Raw genomic sequence first — 21,268 nt, forward strand, 5'->3', positions numbered from 1 at the left:
GGAGCCAGTCAGCGGCCCTGGCAACAATCATGCATATATATATGTGTGTGTGTGTGTGTGTGTGTGAGAGAGAGAGAGAGAGAGTGAGAGAATTTTAATATGATTAATTATATATCAATAATGAATGTAAACAATTATAATTTTATTAGTATAAATACAATTTTACAATTAATGATAGAAAGTATGTACAGGGTGTCTACAAAGTTTGGGTACATGGTGTAAATAAAATCATAACATAAACAATTAAATATAAGAAATGATAATTTTCCTCTTTTACTTTTGTTTACCTTCCTCCCCTTGACTTTTTTTTCTGGGGTATGTTGAAAGAGAAAGTTTACTCAATAAAGATTACAGATTTAAACCACACGAGAGAACGCATTACCAGTCAGTGTGCTGAAATTGATGGCAACGTAGACTTATGTAGACTTATTTAATGGAGTTCACCTGAATTTTGCAAGGTGCATCAAGTTATGCATTGAAAATGATGAAAATCATTTTGAAAATATTATTCATTAACATTATAATTAAATAAAATTCTTTTATTTTAAAAGCATGTGTTAATCCCCATCTACCCGGACATTGTGGACCTGTACATTTGTAATACATTTGGACATTATGGACATTTGTGGATCTGTACATTGGTAATATCTTCGAAAAGTATTTCTTCAGTTTCCATGAAATTGGTTGCTTTTTCCAAGCAGACAGCTGGACAGTATCCAACATTGTCACCTATGTCAACTCTCCACCATTCAGTATTTCCACATCCATCGTTCTTTGTAATGACTGTAACAAACTGTCCTTCATAGAGAGATACTTCTGGTTGGTTAGCTTGTGCATCATAAGGGATTTTTGCAAAGTAGAACTGGAGAGAGAGGAGAAAGACATCAAGAAGTATTTTATTTAGTGTTAATATTAAAAAAAAAAAAAAAAAAATTTATATTAATGTAGTGTTATAAAAATTTAATCACTCCTGCTTTCAAAGAACTGTAAAGCATTTAGAAAATTTTAAAATATATATATTTTACATTTTTCACTTCAAAAATGTTTGGGTAATATATCTTGCAGTTGCTATTGTCAACTGGCCAACTGAACAGTGTCAATCCACTTGCTGGCTCCTATTGCATCCTTCTCTTAGCAATAGGTTGTTGGCATTAAGGTGGTAAGCTGGCAGAAACATTAGCTCACTGGGCAAAACGCCTAGCAGTATTTCGTCTGCCACTACGTTCTGAGTTCAAATTCCACCGAGGTTGCCTTTGCTTTTCATTCTTTTGGGGTCAATTAAATAAGTACCAGTCATGCACTGGGGTTGGTGTAATCAACTTAAACCCTTTGTCTGTCCTTGTTTGTCCCCTCTATGTTTAGCCCCTTGTTGGCAATAAAGAAATATATTGTTGGCATTAAGGTGGCGAGCTAGCAGAAATGTTAGCACACTGGGCAAAATGCTTAGCAATATTTTGTCTGTCTTTACATTCTGAGTTCAAATTCTGCTGAGGTCGACCTTGCCTTTCATCCTTTTGGAGTCGATAAATTAAGTACCAGTTGCATACTGGGGTCAATCTAATCAACTGTCCTCCTCTCGCAAAATTTCAGGCCTTGTACCTAGAGTAGAAAAGACTATGTTGTTGCCATTGTTGTTGGCCAGGTCTTTGAATGCAGGCCTATGATCAAAAGCATTCCAACCATGCCAGCTTAGATTATATCCAGTGTATCTCCTTCTTTAACACACCAAACCGTTATTACTATAAAAGCTTCCTTATTAGTTTTGTTCTACCTATACATTCCCATCATGACTATAATGGAGGTGATCCAGTCAGAATGGAGCAGTTACTGTTCCTTTATACATATTATTGGTGATGTGTATCCTAGCAGAATGTTTGGTTCTAATGAAGTTCCAACAATATGATGGGTCCTCATCCAAGACATTTTACTCACTTAGGTTACAAATAAATAATGTGAATAGATGCCACTCATCACTCATTAGGGACACTAAATCACAATGGTGGTGACGGTGATATGGCTAATTGTAGTTAACTGAGAAGTATAGTTGTTTGCATTAATACCCACAAAAAGATGGAAAACAAAGTGAATTGTGTTAAAACAACTTATGATTGTAGGGAGAAAGGACAAAATACTAAAACAAAATTAAGCTAACATTTTCTTTTATCTTGCTCTCCTAGAGTATTACAAATTGATAAGTGTTTTGATTACCTTGTGTTCTGAAGTTAAATGTCACCAGGATATAAGATTTTGAGATGGGGAAGGGGAAGGTTACAAGTGTTAGGATTTTCTTAAAATCCAAATGTTATACTGGAACTAAATAAAAATTAGTTTGAAAAAGTGGTGTGTGGATGTAGTTCAAATCTTCTACTTGACAATGGATGTTATAAAGTTTGAAAATTTGGATATTTGTATAAAAATTCTGTAAGGCTAAAATGAGCAAATAAAATTTTTTCTTTCCTTTATTAGTCTGGCTATTCATATTCAGATAATGAAAAAAAGATATTATATCCTTAACAAATGTCAGCAAAAATATCTATTTTTCCTTTGTATTGTCTCTGAATTTAAATTTGAAAACGGATATGCTGGTTGCAGTTGGAACACTTCCATTCTTACTAATGCAGAAAATATCTCTGAACCCATAAAATATACAGGACAGTCACAACTAGAAAATTTGAAAGAAATAATTGCTTCAGTAAAAACAAGAGTTGGCCACAGCTACAAGTTTCATTCTTACTTATGTTTGATAACTGCATGAATAAATTCTGATTTTTTGATGACCTAACCATTGAAATTTGCTTAATTTAGTGCCTCTTCAACAAAAAAACTAAATCAAACTCTTTTGTTTTGGAATTGCCAAATTTCTGATTTGGTCTGTGAAATAAAGAATACTGAGAAAACACAAACACAGACAACTTAATAGTCAGGGCACTCAACTGATGGAATTGCATCTTAATACTATATCTCACTCACTTCTATCTGTTACATTGTCTAATCAATAATATATATTGTATAAGATGGTAAGCTGGCAGAACCGTTAGCACACCGTGCCAAAATACTTGGCGGTATTTCGTTTGTCTTTACATTCTGAGTTCAAATTCTGCCGAGGTTGACTTTGCCTTTCATTCTTTCGGGGACGATAAATTAAGTACCTATTGCGTACCGGGGTCGATCCTATCGACTGGCCCCTTCTCCCTAAATTTCGGGCCTTGTGCCTAGAGTAGAAAAAAATAGTATATATTGTATGTAAACTTGATTTTCAAGACCACTGGCTCAAAAATATTTTGGTTAAAGTAAGAAATATTAACAGCTAGAAGTTAAAATTTTGTTTGATACTACTAAAAATATTTGTTGTAATGAATTTCATTACATCAAAACCCATATAACATTTTCATTAGGATTATGATCAGAAATTGAAACTAATTTCCCTATACTGAAAACTATGATCTATTGGTATTCATAATAATGGAATTTCATCTGTTAATTTCATCTGTTAAATAATCTGGAATAAGATAAGTTGCAAACAATAAATGGCTTGATCAGAGAAGGAAGGGCAGTGTCCATAACATTTTTGCAAAGAAAGATTCTTTGACTAGTAATAGAAAGGGAGAAAGTTATCTCTGGGCTGGAAACTAGGTTCAAATACTTGCAACAGAGTAGACTCAATAACCAACTGTGAAAATGGGTGAAGGAATAATTTTTGGATCAGGTGTTTTTTGTCCTGGATAATTATTAACTATGAAAAAAGTAATTATGGTACTTTTCATTTCGATAGTTATGGCTGTATCTATGAGAAAACAACAACAATTGCTATCAAGTAGCCATGATCATAACTGTTAGCTAGCATAGTTATAAGGAAATATTACTAAAAACCCTTATGTATTGCTAAACTGTGATAAAAATTATAGGAAATTGATTGACTTCAAATGTATATGATATTTACTTACACCATCATCTTCATCAATCATCAGTGACTGCTTCAGCTCAATATTACCTGATTACCATCAATAAAATGAATCAATTAAAATATTTTACAAAAGAATACACAGGGACAGGCTACTACGAACAGATTGTAGTCACTATCAGTCTTTAATAATACAAATACAAGATTGAATAACATTCTAGATCAAACATTTCTTGGAAACACTGCATGTCACAGTTAAATACTCTATAAGAGAATATATAATGTTGTTTCAAATCAGACTGAAGTTTAGGCCATCCATAATGCAAAACCAATAGGTGACCCTAAATGTTTGACGGATTATTAGGGTTCCAGAATCAAGTAGGATTTCCCAAATAACATCCTTGACTATGAAAAGTTTACTTCCTTTAGATGATATTTTTCCCTTTTTAACCTTGTCATTGTGATTTTAATGATTGTTAAGCCAATTGAAAATGTTGCTTGCTAACAAATACTTCTAAATTTCTTTCACTATGGACAAAATACAAAATGTGAACTTGTGTTTAGGAAGAGGCACAGGTTCATGTTTTTAGTTGGGACATGAAGCATGAGTGATAAATTCTGTAAAGACCTTTATACTGTTGTGCTGGACTTAGTATTTTCATCATTCTTATTATCATTTTAAAGTTTGTTTTTCTAAAGTTAGCACAAGTTTAAAATACATCAAGTTTTTTAACTTGATGTAACTTGATTCAAGGAGAAATACAGCATTTCTCTATGAATTTTGCTGATGTATGCTCTTGGATTCAATCTAATTTATCCTCTGTATTTTACACAACCAACAAATGGCACCTGTTCATCTAGTATGCAGTCTCAGCCCTATTTCAAGTTAATAAAAGAACACACTTTTACATTGAATCCTTACAATTTTACCTCCACATAGGGATTAAAATATATTCTGTTTTCAACAAAGTTGGTTAGGTCCTTTTGGTGGAGAGAGAGGTTTGCTACTACTGGTTAATTATCTCATCATTAAAAAAACACATCAACTGCTTCAAATGAACCGTTTGAACACTTCATAGCAGTTCAATGTTAATGCTAGACATAGATAATCCAGTGCATCCAATACCTCACAAAAAGAATCAGCTACTTTTACACTGCAAGGCATTGGAAATACTTTTTGTGCACTACACTAGGTACCATAAAACAACTGATCTGATACATGCTAATTTTCATAAATGAGGAAACCTCTGCATAGTTGTTGGTCTGGTTAGAAAGATCAGCTAAATCTCTCGCAAATCACACCCTACCATTTATTGTTTCAGAATGATTTTCTATGTTCACACAAGAAAGACAGTTTGATGAGGTGGGTCAAGTAGGTGGACCCAGTGACAGAATGGGTCAGTCCATGTGCCATGCCACCATGGGTTGGGCAGTTCATCAGGGTCGAAGACAATTCTTACTGAAGTTATAAAAACTTATTGTTGGGGGGGGGGGCGTGTAGAAGCAGAAACAGTAACAGAGACAATAAGTTAAGGAAGGAAGTAATAGGAGGGAAAGTGGAAAATAATATTAGGGGTTAGTAAGAGTTAGTGATAAGGGTGGTGGGGACAGAGTAGATGTAGTGCTATTTATGTTGGTGGCAGAGTGGTATATGAAAGACAGAGAAGGGATCAGGGCATATTATTAGGTAACATGTTCAAGAGAGCATGGAGGCAGGAGAAGGAAGTTAAGGTAATAAAAGACTGCCACTGTGCAATCAAGATATGGAAGGAAAGAAGAATCGTTCACAGGACAGAGATGCTGGAGGAGGAGGAGTAATGGGTGGAAGAGGTGATAGTCAATACCCACCTGCAGGATATGAAATCTAACTCCTCTCATCCTACTACATCTTTTGTGCATTTATTGATTACAGCACACCTTATAGAAATTTTACCAGTTCCTTTTCTGCAGACAGAACATAGCCATTTGTTGTACTATATCTAATCATATTTTCGAATACTTTCTTTTTTTGTACTACTGCTGCTATCATATTTTTATCATGTTGTATTATGTCACTATAATATTTAGTATTCAATTATATTGTAGAATTCAATTTCCTATGTTAGCGTATATCTATATTTCCTAATCTATATCACATATTCTATCCACGTCTCTTATATTAAATATAGTACAACAACAATGAAATATACACAACCAGATTAATAATCTCTATGAAAATATATTTAATATTGCAATCAATAATACTTATATGAGAAAAAATTAAAGGTGGAGGTGGGGGACAGTACAAAGAGTAGTAATAGAATATATAAAGTGTCAACAAGATATGTGATTAGTAGAAGAAAAAAATAAAGATCTGGCTGCCCTGGTGAAACAATGGTTAATAGCATTTACCAAATAAACCATCTGTGGAATAGTAACATAACTTAGTTTCTTTGGAGCAGATTCTTCCCTTGACCAGTAGGGTCAAAAAGTCAATCTTTAACTATTTTTAGAACATCCAGCACACAGTTAAACAAAAGAGCTAAACGCTTACCACAGTCAGAATACATTCTCCTGTTGTGAGAAGCAAAAGAAAACAGCAGCCAATATGCCCAGAAAAGGCCATTGTTTTGTAACATCATAATGCACTTTAAAGGTGCAAATATGGAAAATAATAATTGGCCAAAATGTGATGTAGGCAAACAATTAAGAACTTATTAATTGACTGCACTATGATTAAAAAATGGTTATTCTATGTATATTTTTGTTTGGATATGTGATGTGTGTGAATGAGGACAGCTGCATAAAGTGCCAATCATTGAATGTGGATGGTAACCACAGAGACCCAGAAAGACATGGGATGAAGTGGTGTGGACTGATCTCAGGATGTTGGGGTCTCATGGAGGAAATGACCATGGACTGAGATGTCTGGCGATATGAGGTTCTTGAGAAGACCTGCCCACATCAGCAAAACTGAGTTCTAGAAGCACTGTGTGTCCCACCCACACATAACAAGAAAACTTCTCACACCCTACCCCAACAAATCAAACTACATCTCTTCTCTTCCGTACATTTCCTCTCTCATGCACTCTACTTACCTCCCACTCCCCAATCCTGTCCTCTTGGCCCTGTCTCACTGTATCATTGCTATCCATTAGCTTCCGACCTGTATGCTCCACCCACACACCCTGTCTCACTGCATCATTGCTATCCGCTAGCCCCTGACTTGTGCATTCTACCCACACATAAGAAAATTTTTCACACACCCTACACCAACAAACCAATGTACATCTCTACATATTTTCTCTACTTCACATTTCCTACCTCTCATTTTCAAATCCTGTCCTCATGGCTCTGTTTCTCTGTATCATTGCTATTTGATAGCCCCCACCCACTATATATACTCAGGTTTTCGCCATTCACCCTCCACATTCTCTAATCATACTTCTTTCACAATATCATGCCACTTATAGTATGATGTTCAAACCTCAAGGGTATGTCCTGGCACTTGCCACCATCCCTATCTCTCTTCCTTTACTCAACCATCCTATTTATATTCAGATCCCCATCCCTTGTGAGTATGCCCAGCACTTTGCCACCATCTCTATCCTGTTGTCTCCCACTCTCTCTCTCTCCTTCCCCTGTACTTCTCTCAGGTTGGGTAACCATGTATCTCCTTTGCAGTAGCATACCTGTTTCTGTCTTCATTTCTGATCTTACTCTCTTTATCTCCAACTAAGTAACCTTGTACTTCCTCTACAACAAGACACCTGTCTCTCTACCTCACTCTAACCTTTCATCATCTCACACAAGATCACCTCCTCCACTCTCAAAAGATTTCTTTGTTTTAAAAGGTACTTACTGGCCCTGTCAGTGCAGGTTCCACTTAAAAAACATTCAGTGCACACTGTAAAGTGGTGAGCATTTGGAAAGGCATCCAGCTGTAAAAACCTTGCCAAAACTGATCTCAGCTGTGCTTGTACCACATAAAATGCACTCAGTCCACTCTGCCGAGTGGTTGGTGTTAGGAAGGGCATCCAACTGTAAAAATCCTGCCAAAACAGTCACAGAAGCCTGGTGCAGGCTTCGGCCTGGCTGGATCCTGTCAAACTGTCCCACCCATGCCAGTATAGAAGACAAGCATTAAACAATAATGATGATGATTATTCTCTGTTTTCTTTAAATTATTTATTATATATGTGTGGGGTGGGGGGATAGTGTAGTTCTTGATATACAAAATAATTATTTGAGCTGATCCAATAACTCTTCTGCTCTATTTTCTGTAAAATTAATAAAAAAATTTGAGAGATGCTACTGACTGGATTGATAAAGTGCCAAACCTACTGAAGTGATCCAGTTCATATTTCATCACTGACACTGCATTGGACCCACAGCAAATATAATTATTGCTAACTAACCGTCATAGCTGCAGACAGGTACCAAATAATAGTACAGTTCACTAGTTAAAGTAGTTGAAATGATTAAGGTTATTATTACAAAACGTTTGCATGTCTGGTTTCACATAATTAGTATAACTCGCAGATACACTCATTGAAAGAAGCATTTAACTATGTTAAAGTTAATCAAGTGTGTGTGAGAGAGAGAGATCTCTTTTGTCTTAAGGTGGTAATTATTGAAATATGAGAGGTACTTTCCAGCTTACTAATTCCGTTGGCTGTCATTAGTAAGAGGTAAATTTTTATTCGCTGATTAATTGAAAAGCGACTCACCTGTTACTGGAAAAATATCAGTATTCATACCCGTTTTTGGTATAGTTGCTTTGTTTGTATTTATTGGAAAAATATAGCTGCATGTTTCAGAAGGTAACACAGGTATATTAAGTAATATCTGAAAAATAAATTCATATATACATGCATATAACTATGCAAACTACATGACTACAATTGAATATTACTATGGATACCCATGTTTGATGCAACCATTTCTGTTAATGAGAAGAGGTGCATAGGGACGACAAGTGCCCAAAGTCAATTCATATCTTTCGCAAATGGGAATAATTTAGAGTGAGTTTAGTGAAAGAAATGTTTAATTTAAACTACTAGATGTTGAAACATTAACCAAAAGTAGTACAATTTCATCAAGTAACTCGGTAAATATTTTCTATTGGTTTGCTTCAACCCTTATTCTAATATTCAACATTTGATGATGTAATTCCTATTTCTCTGTTGCATATATACTGGTTTCATATTACTGACACTCATTCTCTCCACATTCTAACAATCCACATGACCAGCAATGGCTAATTTTTCAAATATTATCTACTATACAAAATTTTTTATAGAATAGTGAAAATTATACCATCATCATCATCATCATCATCACCGTCATCGTCATCATCATCAACATTTGACATCTGTTTTTTATACTGGCATGGGTTGGACAGCTAGACAGGAGTTGGTTAGCCAGAGCACTGTACCAGATGCTATCAGATGCTTTGGCATGAGTTCTACAGCTGGATGCTCTTTTTAATGCCAAACATTTTACAAAGAAGACTGGTTATATGGCATCAGCACAAGCCGGTCACCAAGTAACTTGCAAGACAAACAGCCCTCAACTGGGAGGTGGGGTAGTATTGATGGCAGTGCATACTGACTTTATATAAAAGTATAATAGAGGGGTAGAGATAGGTGTCTTGCTGTGGAGGAGATACATGGCTACTCCTAGGGGGGGGCAGAAAGTTAGAAAGATAGAGAGAGAAAGAGAAAGATGGTGCTGGAGATGTGTGAAGACAACATCAAGATACAGAGTGAGGTGAATATAAATAAAGATGTAGAGAGGATTGAAGTGGATGACGGGGGAAGAAGTGACTGTAACAAATGGCAAGAGACCTAGTAGTTAGTCAAGTGAGACTGATAGAAGTGTGGGAGCAGTGACAGCAGATAAGGGAGGTGTTAAAGATGGAGGATAGCAGAAGGGTGAGAGAAATGGCTAAAAGCATAGAAAGGAACGGAAAGGAAATGGTGGGCAGGGAAGAGACTGAGAAATGGGAGTGGTTCCAGTGGGGGGGGAAGTAACCAGGGGGGAGGAAATGTAGTATGTGCCTATTCCGCTCTTGGGTGATTATAGCAGTCAAGTAATACCACAGAAAGAGAAGTGATGAATGTAAGGGGATGCAATATGGAGGAAATGCTTGAAGGAACAGGGCTCCTCAGGTACAAGCATTACCAAAGTAGTTTTAGGATGGAGATCTGCTGTGATTTAGAAGACCCAGCAACTAAAGTGAGATTGCAGCCATGGCCGATGCCAGTGTTGCATGCCCGGCCCATTTAAGAGTACCCTTGACACATTGGGTGATATGATGTGCTTGAGAAGACCTGTTGAGTCAAGGAAAACCAAAATCTCAGCTGTGGCCAGTGCCCGCTGACTGGCTCCCATACTGGTGGCACGTAAAGAGCACCAACCGAACGTGATCGATGCCAGGCCTGCCTAACTGGCTCCTGTGCCGCTGGCACATAAAAAGCATCTACTACACTCTCGGAGTGGTTGGCGTTAGGAAGGGTATCCTGCTGTAGAAACATTGTCAGACCAGATTGGAGCCTGGTGCAGCTGCTGGGTCTCCAGACCTCAGTCAAACTGGCCAACCCATGCTAGCATGGAAAACGGACATTAAATGATGATGATGATGATGATGATGATTTTTGCTGTACCTGCCAGTTGCTGGGTTCATTTTGATTCTTGTCATCCTTCATTTCAATAAACTGAAAACAAAGCAAAGATCACATTCATTTTACACAGACAATTATTTTAATGATTCTTATTGAAAGAGAATATTTTCATTCATTTTAACTGTTTAGCATGCAAATTATTCTGTCAAAAATAATGCTTATTTTTTCACATCATTTTGAATTAATCATGTATTATCTTGTAGCTTTAGGATTTTGATGTGACTATTTATTTTTAGGATTACATTGTAGGGTAGGTACGAGAGGCTGGACCTGGTTGGTGTGAACATAAAACAGGTAGAATATTTTAGGATAAATATGATGATTTTAAATGACAAAGGGTTCAAATATATTTTTTAATGGTTTTTAAAAAAATTTCTATGACAGCTTTAGTTGGATGGTCCTATAAGTTTGTTAAAAACTCCTCATTTTAGCTATTAAGAACTCAAACTATTGGATGTTGAAACATTAACTAAATGTAGTACAACACCGTCGTCATCGTCGTTTAACGTCTGTTCTCCATGCTAGCATGGGTTAGACGATTTGACTGAGGACTGGTGAAACCAGATGGCTACACCAGGCTCCAATCTGATTTGGCAGAGTTTCTACAGCTGGATGCCCTTCCTAACGCCAACCACTCAGAGAGTGTAGTGGGTGCTTTTTACGTGCCACCGGCACGAAGGCCAGTCAAGTGGTACTGGCAACGGCCACGCTCAAAATGGTTTATTTTATGTGCCACCCGCACAAGAGCCAGTCCAGGGGCACTGGCAACGATCTCGCTCGAAAGTCCTTACACATGCTGAGGGCACAAGTGCCAGAAAGGAGACGCTGGGCACAGGTGCCATCATGATTTCGCTTTCCCCAATAAGTCTTCGCAAGCTGAGTTTCGTGTCCAATGAAGGAGACAACGTTGGCATGGGTGCCAGTCATCGAATTAAACTCGATTTCGATTTCACTTGCCTCAACAGGTCTTTGCAAGCAGAGTCTAGTGTCCAATGAAGGAAGGTACGCATAAGTGGACTGGCTGAGGCCTTAGATTTAGGTCTCACTTGGCTTGCTGGGCCTTCTCACGCACAGCATTTGGCAGAGTTTCTACAGCTAAATACCCTTCCCAATGCCAACCACTCAGAGAGTGTAGTGGGTGCTTTTACGTACCATCGGCATGAAGGCCAGTCAGGCAGTACTGGCAACAGCCACGCTCAAATGGTGTATTTTATGTGTCACCCACACAAGAGCCAGTCTAGGGGCACTAGCAACGATCTCGCTCAAAAGTCCTTACACATGCCATGGGCACAAGTGCCAGAAAGGCGATGCTGGGCACAGGTGCCATCCCGATTTCGCTTTTGCTTGCCCCAATAAGTCTTCGCAAGCTGGGTTTCGTGTCTAATGAAGGGGACGACGTTGGCATGGGTGCCAGTCGTCGAATTTAACTCGATTTCGATTTCGATTTCACTTGCCACAACCGGTCTTCGCAAGTGGAGTTTGGTGTCCAATTTAACTCGATTTCGATTTCACTTGCCTCAACAGGTCTTCACAAGTGGAGTTTAGTGACCAATGAAGGAAGGTACGCATAAATGGACTGGTTGAGACCATAGATTTAGGTCTCATTTGGCTTGCTGAGTCTTCTCACGCACAGCATATTTCCAAAGGTCTCGGTCAGAAGTCATCGCCTCGGTGAGGCCCAATGTTCGAAGGTCGTGTCTCACCACCTCATCCCAGGTCTTCCTGGGCCTACCTCTTCCACAGGTTCCCTCAACTGCAAGGGTGTGGCACTTTTTCACACAGCTATCCTCATCCATTCTCGCTACATGACCATACCATCGCAATCATCTCTCTTGCACACCACAACTGATGCTTCGTAAGTTCAACTTTTCTCTCAAGGTACTGATACTCTGTCTAGTATGCACACTGACATTACACATCCAACGGAGCATACTGGCTTCATTCCTTGCGAGCCTACGCATGTCCTCAGCAGTCACAGCCCATGTTTCACTGCCATGAAGCATGGCTGTTCGTATACATGCATCATACAGTGTGCCTTTTACTCTGAGTGAGAGGACCCTTGTCACCAGCAGAGGTAAGAGCTCTCTGAACTTTTCCCAGGCTATTCTTATTCTAGCAGCTACACTTTCAGCGCACCCTCCCCCACTACTAACTCGGTCACCTAGATAGCGGAAGCTATCAACTACGTCTAGTTTTTCTCCCTGGAATGTGGCAGAAGTTGTTTTCTGCACATTTACAGTGTTCATAGCTCCTGAACATCTGCTACATACAAAAACTAACTTCCTAGTTAACCTTCCTTTGATATTGCTGCACCTCTTATGTGTCCATAGCTTGCACTGGGAGCATCTTATAGAGTTTTCATTAATTTTTTTTTCCATGGGTTTGCTTCAACCCTTATTCTACCATTCAGCTTTTGATGACATAATTATTCAGTTGCGTGTATAGTTGTTTCATATTACTCACACTTGTTTTCTCCATATTCTAACACTCCATATGACCAGCCTATGGCTATTTATTTCTAATATAACTTAACTGAAATTATGTATTACAATAGATGCTTTCTGTGGTTTCATAAAGTTTTAGTTAATGGTGCAAATTTTTTCCATTCTTCATTGACATAGCTTCATTCACTTTCTTAATATTTTTGAGAACTGCATAAACAACTACCATATTTCTTCAGCTCTGTGTTTAACCATAAAAATTATACAATTTATGAAAAAATGTCCCAACATTGGACTGATTACCAAACAGACATTCATACTGATTAACCAACTACTTGGATCAATTTGGTTACAATTTAATTCAGTTCTGCTTACCTTTGTTGATTTGCTAATCAAAATTCTTGATATCACTTAAGTCAGTTAATGATAAATGTTAAATTTCTTTTAATAAACTAAGTATTCAACCTAAATTCAATCGAGCTATAAACCTATCTGGAAATGTAAAAGCTTTGTCCATATGTTACACTGACAACTTTCAATTAACAACATCAAATTTATCCTGCTATGTGATGCAAGGCTATGGTGAATTAATTCAAATATCCTCAAAAAGATACAAACTTTCATGGAAGGGTACATCAGAAATGTACTAAATATTAGATACCCTGAAAAAATTGTGAGTAACGGAAACCTTTGGGCCAAACACAAATAGGAACCCATCAGCCATAAAAGTAAATGATGTAAGTGGAAATAGTAAAAGCCACAAATTTGAAAAAAAAATCAGAAGGAGGTTTGGCAAGATGAGCTTTGAATTGGAATCGAGAGGAAAAGAGAAAGGCAGGACAACCAAGGCTCATTTGCTAGAGACTGGTAGGTTAAAAACTGAGGATAAAAGAAAGGAATGATATGGAATTAAGTGAAAAGCAAAGTACAAGAAAAGAATACAACTGAAGACTGCTGTTCAGCACCAAACTATGTTCTATTAACAATCAAAGCAGGGTATGATGAAGATGTAATAAAAAGGGAGATTAAGCATCACCCTGGAGAGAATGCTGGTTACTTACAAGCAATATTTCAAGATCTATGATTATTTGCAACAACTAGGTGAGTTGCATTACAATAATTGTTCTGCTTAAAACGCATCAAAAAGGCTGGAGTGCATTTTAGTTGGTAGTCTTATTAAATCTCATCCATTTCAACATGTTGCACTGACAAGTTTAATCATCATCATCATCGTCATCGTTTAACGTCTGCTTTCCATGCTTGCATGGGTTGGATGGTTTGACTGAGGACTGGTGAGCTAAAAAGCTGCACCAGGCTCCAATCTGATTTGGCAAGGTTTCTACAGCTGGATGCCCTTCCTAACACCAACCACTCCCAGAGTGTAGTAGGTACTTTTTACATGCCACTGGCATGGGTGCCAGTCAGGTGGCACTGGCATCCGCCACAACTACAATCTCCACTGGCACAGGAGCCAATCAGGCAGCTCTGGCATCAGGCAGCTCTGACAGTATTAACAATTTTGTTAATTTACTAAACTTTGATATTACTGATTCTGAAATAATGAAATTTAGCAGAGTTTAAACTCAGATCACAGTGAGTTGAAATTAATACAGCACGGCATTTTGTCTCGTACTAAAGATGCTGCCAATTCAGCACTTCACTCAATAATGTATTCATAAATACTCAGTTAAATACTGACTTGACAGCAACTATTATGACCACAAGTATAATCATTTAGAGGTTATGGGACTACAAAATAGTAATAATCAGAATCCTGTCTATTCATTTAAATATTTTTTTTTCAAATCCCAATAAAAATCTTAAATTCCTTACTTCAATAAATTTCTTCAATTCTGTAAACCAGAGATCTTGATAGTAATTCTTAAGTAGTATGAAGTTTACAATAATGTCCAAGACAACTTCTGATGATATTCTACACAGGTCTGGCAAGCCCTTTATCAATTGACAGTTTAAGGATTCATATTCTTTTTTCACCAACTCCAAAGATTCATTACCCTAAAAATTGAAAGAAATATTATTACACTATTTTTAGTATCTGATATCCAATAAAACATAAAGGCGATATTTTTCTATTTTAGTTTCATTTTAAATACTACTATTGCTAGGATGTATTTCATTTAGTACAGCGGGATACCTTTCCATTGACATCTGAAGAAATACATACTTTTCAGTCAGGTAGATTGCATTCAGCAAAGTAACTGACCCTCAACATAAATTCCAAGCCAAGTATCTGGATGATAGCTTAACCTGCAAGAAAAAGCAGCCCTATTTTTATTTCAACTCATACCCTCCTCCATTAAATAAGATGGGATGGGCACAAGCAGCATGTTGTTAATCACTGGCTTTTGCTCAATCAGTGGCAAAACATGTTTATAACAAGGTTTATACTGGTAGCATTCCAATATCTTAATCTCTCACATCTACTATTAACATTTGCAGCTTCACATGAATTAGAAAAATTACTAACATATATCTTAGTTTGATTTGATTACTTTGTGCAACATCTTGGCATCTGAAGATTCCTCACCTGACTCAAACCTCATGTAATCTCATCATATTCCACTCTCTTTTGTCTGACTCAACATGCCATCCAACTTCACTTCACTCAAACACTCTATGCCTTACATGATACAGAACACTCCACCTTGTATGGCAACATACCACCATTTCATCTTAATATACTTTCTTGCCTCTTCATTAATTTGATACTTACATATATCTCCATTAATTTATCATTCCGTTTTTTTATCAGAGCCTCTGGTCCTTCATATAGTTTAATTAGCACAATTAAGGGTCGAAGAAGCAAAGTTGTTACCTTCTCTACCTAAATATTCACAAAAATAGAAAAGTTCAAATCAGTTAATTTGATCAATTATATCAAGTAAACAATCAAGCAAAATTGTTAAGTGGCCAATTGAAGATTGGACAAATCACGGAGTTGTTTAGGAAAATGATTATTTCCAACACAGCTTCTCCTTTCCAGTTGTAGCAATCTTTGTAGACTACTTGTTTGATTTGACAGACAATAGATCTCTTTCATACAACTTCCCTTTTATCACTGTGGCAATGTAAAGTGTTCAACCTGGAACATGTTTAACTTCCAGATGAGTTAATTACTCTTGATAAACACTTTCTCAGCCTATCAAAACATCACATAAAGCTGAAAACGTTAGTGGTTACTTAAACTGTTAAAAGTTATGAAGAATTCTCATTTAACAATTCTGTGAGCCCAGTAACACATTCCCATGGAGATATCATTCTTAATAAGTTTACTATATTATGGGATTAGAGAGTATCTAATGGTGTATATGGATATATGTTGGGAAGTATATCCAGATGGGTATACCTGTATTGGGGACAGATTTATAGGAAAGTTGGTTATACATCATTAGAAATATAACGGAACGCTGAACTCCAGACTATCAACTTAAACAACATTTATTCAGGTGGTAAATATATACATCTTTAGCTCTTGTTGTTACAGCTTCTATGTGTGTGAGCATAGTTGATGGGACGTTGTTATGTAGATGTGAGCGAGCTGTCGAGTGTAAGTCCGAAAGATGGAGAGTGACAGCTATACACGTAAAGAGACTGTCTCCAGGTTGGAATGTTAGAGACACTGCTTGACACGTCCATGCTCTATTGCTGGCCAGCAAGAAAGAGATAGAATTAAGCGGGAAAGCTTGCTTGTTTAATTCCACGCATGCGTGAGACTACGCATGTGCACGGCGTTACTACAGGGCTCCCTTGCCAGTGCGAGAAACGCACGATAATATGAAATCTGTTAGAACGCCTGAGGCAGGATGGCCACTGAAAACCACCAAGATGTAGCACAAAACACACAAAGAAAAATGAAAGAAATGAAATGTACACTTGTGTGATACATGCATGCAATGTACAAATGAAATGACAATGACAAAACAACTGTGATGACAACTGTCCAGGAAACTGGAATCACGCGATGCAAAAGTCTGATTGTTTGTTTTCCCTGAAAGGAAAGTAAATATATGAGTGCACAAGTGTGTGTGTGAGTGAAAACACAGAACAAGTGAAAGTGTCTGTAGTATAGACTGCGAAAAGTCCCAAAACACCGAGATAGAGAAAACCAGTTCGTATTAAAATTCCACAAGGAGAATATGGTCTGTTGATCGTGAGTGGAAACATCCACTCTAACAGAGTCGATAAAACCGAGTGTGTTGATCTGGTGTGTCCCTGGTGGTGGGGTTGTTGGCGCACGACATTGTGGTAGACAGTACATTGATGTTCTGTTGAAACATGGCGACGTCGGGGGAATGCTTGTAGTTGGTAGTAGTAATTGTTGTCGTCACGGTGGTAATCTTGGTTGAACGAAGCTGGTGGCGAAAAGGCTGTTTGGTGATGAGTGTTTGAAGAGGTGCGCTTTTACAGACGATCGACAGACAAATCTCTGTACGACCATTAGCGAAAACCTCGAAGAAAAATTTTCTTAACCCAAGATGAAAAAACGACCGTGCGAACTCAAAAAGGAGAAATGGTGACAAATGGAAAAACAGAGGACTCCTTTTATTTAAACGTGTCACACGGTCGAACACCAAAATATATATCAAAGATGATATACAAGTAATTATGTTATACTACGGTAACATAGATTTCGTAAATACCAGTAATGAGACGATAGAAAAGACAACCGTATGAAATGAATAACAAGAGTTATTGTGTGGCATAAAAGATGTATGTGTATGTGAGAGTGTGAATGCGACATATAAGAACATAATAAAAAACAGGCCGTCTATATGTATGTGAGATATCACAGCAGTTAGAAAGTCAGTACACGTGAGAGTTTTATACCAAGTTCTTTGAGTACACAATTGGAAAGTCGCAGGCTGTAATTCTTGTCTGTTTATCGTGAGTGGAAACATCCACTCTAACAGAGGCGAGAAAAAAAACCACGCTTGTTGATGTTGGTAATACGTAGTAAGTCGTGTTGACTATGGTTGGAGATGTTGGTGGCATAGTAATCGTAGAATCATGTTAGTCATGACGATGATGCTGGTTAGTAGTTCAGTCTCCATGGCCGCATTTGTTCTTTAGTCGGGTTCACCAGTTATAAGTTGGTAGTCCAGAGTCCATGCTGCGTTTGTTTCTTCGTCAAATCACCACTTTATAAGAAAGTGGGTTATTGCAGCTCAGCGGGCTGCGTGTTCGAATCACGTCGGGGGTCACCAGTATAGGAAAGTTGGTTATACATCATTAGATGTATACCTGACTTTCCTATATAAAATTATGAATATAACGGAACGCCGAACTCCAGACTATCAACTTATACAACATTTATTCAGGTGGTAAATATATACATCTTTAGCTCTTGTTGTTACAGCTTTTGTGTGTGTGAGCATAGTTGTTGAGACGTTGTTATGTAGATGTAAGCGAGCTGTCGAGTGTAAGTCTGAAAGATGGAGAGTGACAGCTAAACACGTAAAGAGACTGTCTCCAGAGTTGGTATGTTGGAGACACTGCTTGACACGTCCATGCTCATGGCCGGCCGACCGAGTAAGAGTTAGAATTAAGCGGGAAAGCTTGCTTGTTTAATTCCATGCATGCGTGAGACTACGCATGCGCACGGCGTTACTACAGATTTATGAGAAGAGTTCTCCAATATACAACCTGTAACCTCATAATAAATGGACCGTTCCTATTGAGACCAATTAGGTAAGATGATAGACAAGCCAGTAATATATTAAAGCTCAAGTCCATAAAAACTCTTGAACTCAATACTTCAGGTTCGGTATATTTGTTAGTTATGTAGTTGTCTTGCTTTCTACATAATGTACTTAAATCTGATTGAGTTACAACTCTTAAATGAAGTGGGCCAGTGTCTTCATCATATATAATGCACAAAGATTAATATAAACCACAAATTCCCTCAGCCTGTAGCTCAGTATTCTATCAACTAAACCAGATGCATCTCTCGTGTAAATGGCATAACTATACTATTTCAGTATAACTATAAGTCAGGGTATTAAGTTTAGCTTAATTCCTTTGCAAGAGTGTTTTTTGCTTTGTTTTTTACCAACTGACTATCTGCAATGTCTGAAGTAGAGAGCTTTTTGTCATTTAGAAATCTTAATCACCTAGTTTTCAGAAAATTTCAACCATTATTCACAGAACAACTCCTGGTCATTCTAGAAAACACATCTTCAGGGTTTTCTACCTAAAAATACATTAGAACATCTTCATTGCTGTCAGTGATACAGTACTCTCATCAACAGAGTTGCTTTTAAATAGTCAACTCTGTACCAAAGCTCACTTTGAAGCATCCAAATGGAGCTTCTTACTATCAAATACTGCCTTTCTAACAGTAACAATTAACCACTGATTGTTATCAAAGAATTTTATCAATCAATGATATCTGTTTATTGATAAACAGGACTACCAAAAATTGTGTTGTGGCCATAATCATCACCTGAACAAATTAAAGGGAAACGACTAGCTTGATCGGCAATATTTCAACTTGACTGGGAACCATCCTGTCAGCTCTTAGACAATCTCTTGTCCGTAAATGGGGAATGAATTCAGATGTGACAAAAAATAGGATTTAAACCGTATTCCTACACAATTTATAGAGGAGACAGTCAGGAGAGTACTAATTAGATAGTACTAATTAGATATTCCAATACAAAAATTAGCAAATACAATCAAAGCATTTGAAAACAGAAAAAATTCAGATTTTACAGCAGACTTTTTTCTCTGATATTACAACAGATTGTTTAACATCCATTTTCTATGTTAACATGAGTTGGGAAATTTTTATTTTTATTTTTTCAGAACTAGACACCGTAAATACTTTGAAACTTATCGATGTCTATTTAGACATCATCAAGCACCTTAACCTCAACTGCTAAAAAATTGAAAAATTAAACAAGTTACTTACTACTGATTGACAAAAAGAACAAGAAGACCTGTTGAGTTCTTGTAAATGAGAGACAAATGAATTCCTTGCTGCGTCTCCATATAAATCAACAACATGATTAACAAATTCATCGAAAGTGATTGTTGATTTCTGAAACAGAAACAAAAAATGATGATAGAAAACTGATTTTCTATATTGCTTACAACTTTGGTATTGATCAAATTAATATCTATTTTATCACCTTTGGGAAGATGGAAACAATGAGACCAGAAAAGCAGGAAAGTAAATACTTCCCACCGAAGCATTTAGTCTACTATTTCCTTCACCATTAATGTTAATAAAATAACACAGGTTATGAATGGCCTTTCAGAAGATAGTTGACATCATCAACATCATGTCCACTTTCCATGCTGGCATGGGTTGGAGGGTTTGACTAAAAATTGGCAAGCTGGGAGGCTGCACCAACTCCAATCTGATTTGGCAAGGTTTCTACAGCTGGATGCCCTTCCTAACACCAACCACTCAGAGTGTAGTGGGTGCTTTTTACATGTCACCGGCATGGGTGCCAGCCAGGCAGCCCTGGTATCAGCCACACTTGAATGGTTCGTGCATCTGGCAACACTACTTTTCAGGATATGAAAATTTAATTGTTTATTTTCAAACAGTAATTTTTTTTTGAAAATCTACATTAAGCTAAAATAATCAACAAACAGATCAATGGGATTTTTGGATATTGTATAAGAATATAGGAAATTTAGGGACACAAAAAAAATCATTGAGAAATCATTTAACAAACCTGTGGTTCTGAAGAAATTGAAGTTTTGCAGACAACTTGCAAATGCAAGTGCTACCAGTCGAATGCTCCACATACCAGAAGTCAGCAAGTGTATGGGATCATCAGGAGAGAATGGGACCTACCTCTCGACGGCATCAATGTGCACTGGCCCCTCTCATTGATATGAGACCCCGCTTGCAAGATCAACTGGTTATCAAATAAAGCTCAATATTCTTCTAGCCGTTGTTCATCATTTCTGTTTAACCAAATCTAATGGTTAGCCTTCTCCACTGTAGTTTGGATATTGTTTGTGGTGGTATTTATTTTATGATGAGTTAGGCCTAATGATAACAACAGTCACCTCACACAGTGTCCAATGAATCCTCTACATCTAATTTCATTTGGAAAATGCTCTGCTTTCCTGCCTGCATCTGCCCACTCCTCGAGGAGGTTTACATAACAGGCAATTTTTCGAGCCCGAGCGAAATCCATGTTATCTTCACGAAGAACCGTTAACTCAAGTAGATTCACCACTTTCTTTCTTTCACACCACATTATAATATCTAGCTTTTTTTT

General features: G+C 37.3%; 1 protein-coding gene across 4 annotated transcripts in view; it reads right to left on the reverse strand.

Moving 5' to 3' along the window:
• Positions 1 to 121: 121 nt before the first annotated feature.
• LOC106881197 (rho guanine nucleotide exchange factor 38) overlaps positions 122 to 21,268 on the reverse strand; it is a 43,921-nt gene continuing 22,774 nt past the window's right edge. For 3 of the 4 annotated variants that reach the window (XM_014931497.3, XM_014931496.3, XM_014931495.3), the window contains exons 9-15: positions 19,939 to 20,067; positions 15,742 to 15,852; positions 14,841 to 15,023; positions 10,549 to 10,599; positions 8,611 to 8,728; positions 3,945 to 3,991; positions 122 to 862 (exon numbers count right to left, since the gene is read on the reverse strand). In XM_014931497.3, coding sequence (XP_014786983.1) covers positions 614 to 862; positions 3,945 to 3,991; positions 8,611 to 8,728; positions 10,549 to 10,599; positions 14,841 to 15,023; positions 15,742 to 15,852; positions 19,939 to 20,067 — 888 coding nt within the window. In that variant the 3' untranslated portion in view covers positions 122 to 613. The remainder of the gene's footprint in view (positions 863 to 3,944; positions 3,992 to 8,610; positions 8,729 to 10,548; positions 10,600 to 14,840; positions 15,024 to 15,741; positions 15,853 to 19,938; positions 20,068 to 21,268) is intronic. The other variant, XM_052971405.2, reaches the window with a different exon arrangement.

Source organism: Octopus bimaculoides, chromosome 11 (genome assembly GCF_046866305.1).
Source record: "Octopus bimaculoides isolate indiv1 chromosome 11, ASM4686630v1, whole genome shotgun sequence".
NCBI lineage: Eukaryota > Metazoa > Mollusca > Cephalopoda > Octopoda > Octopodidae > Octopus > Octopus bimaculoides.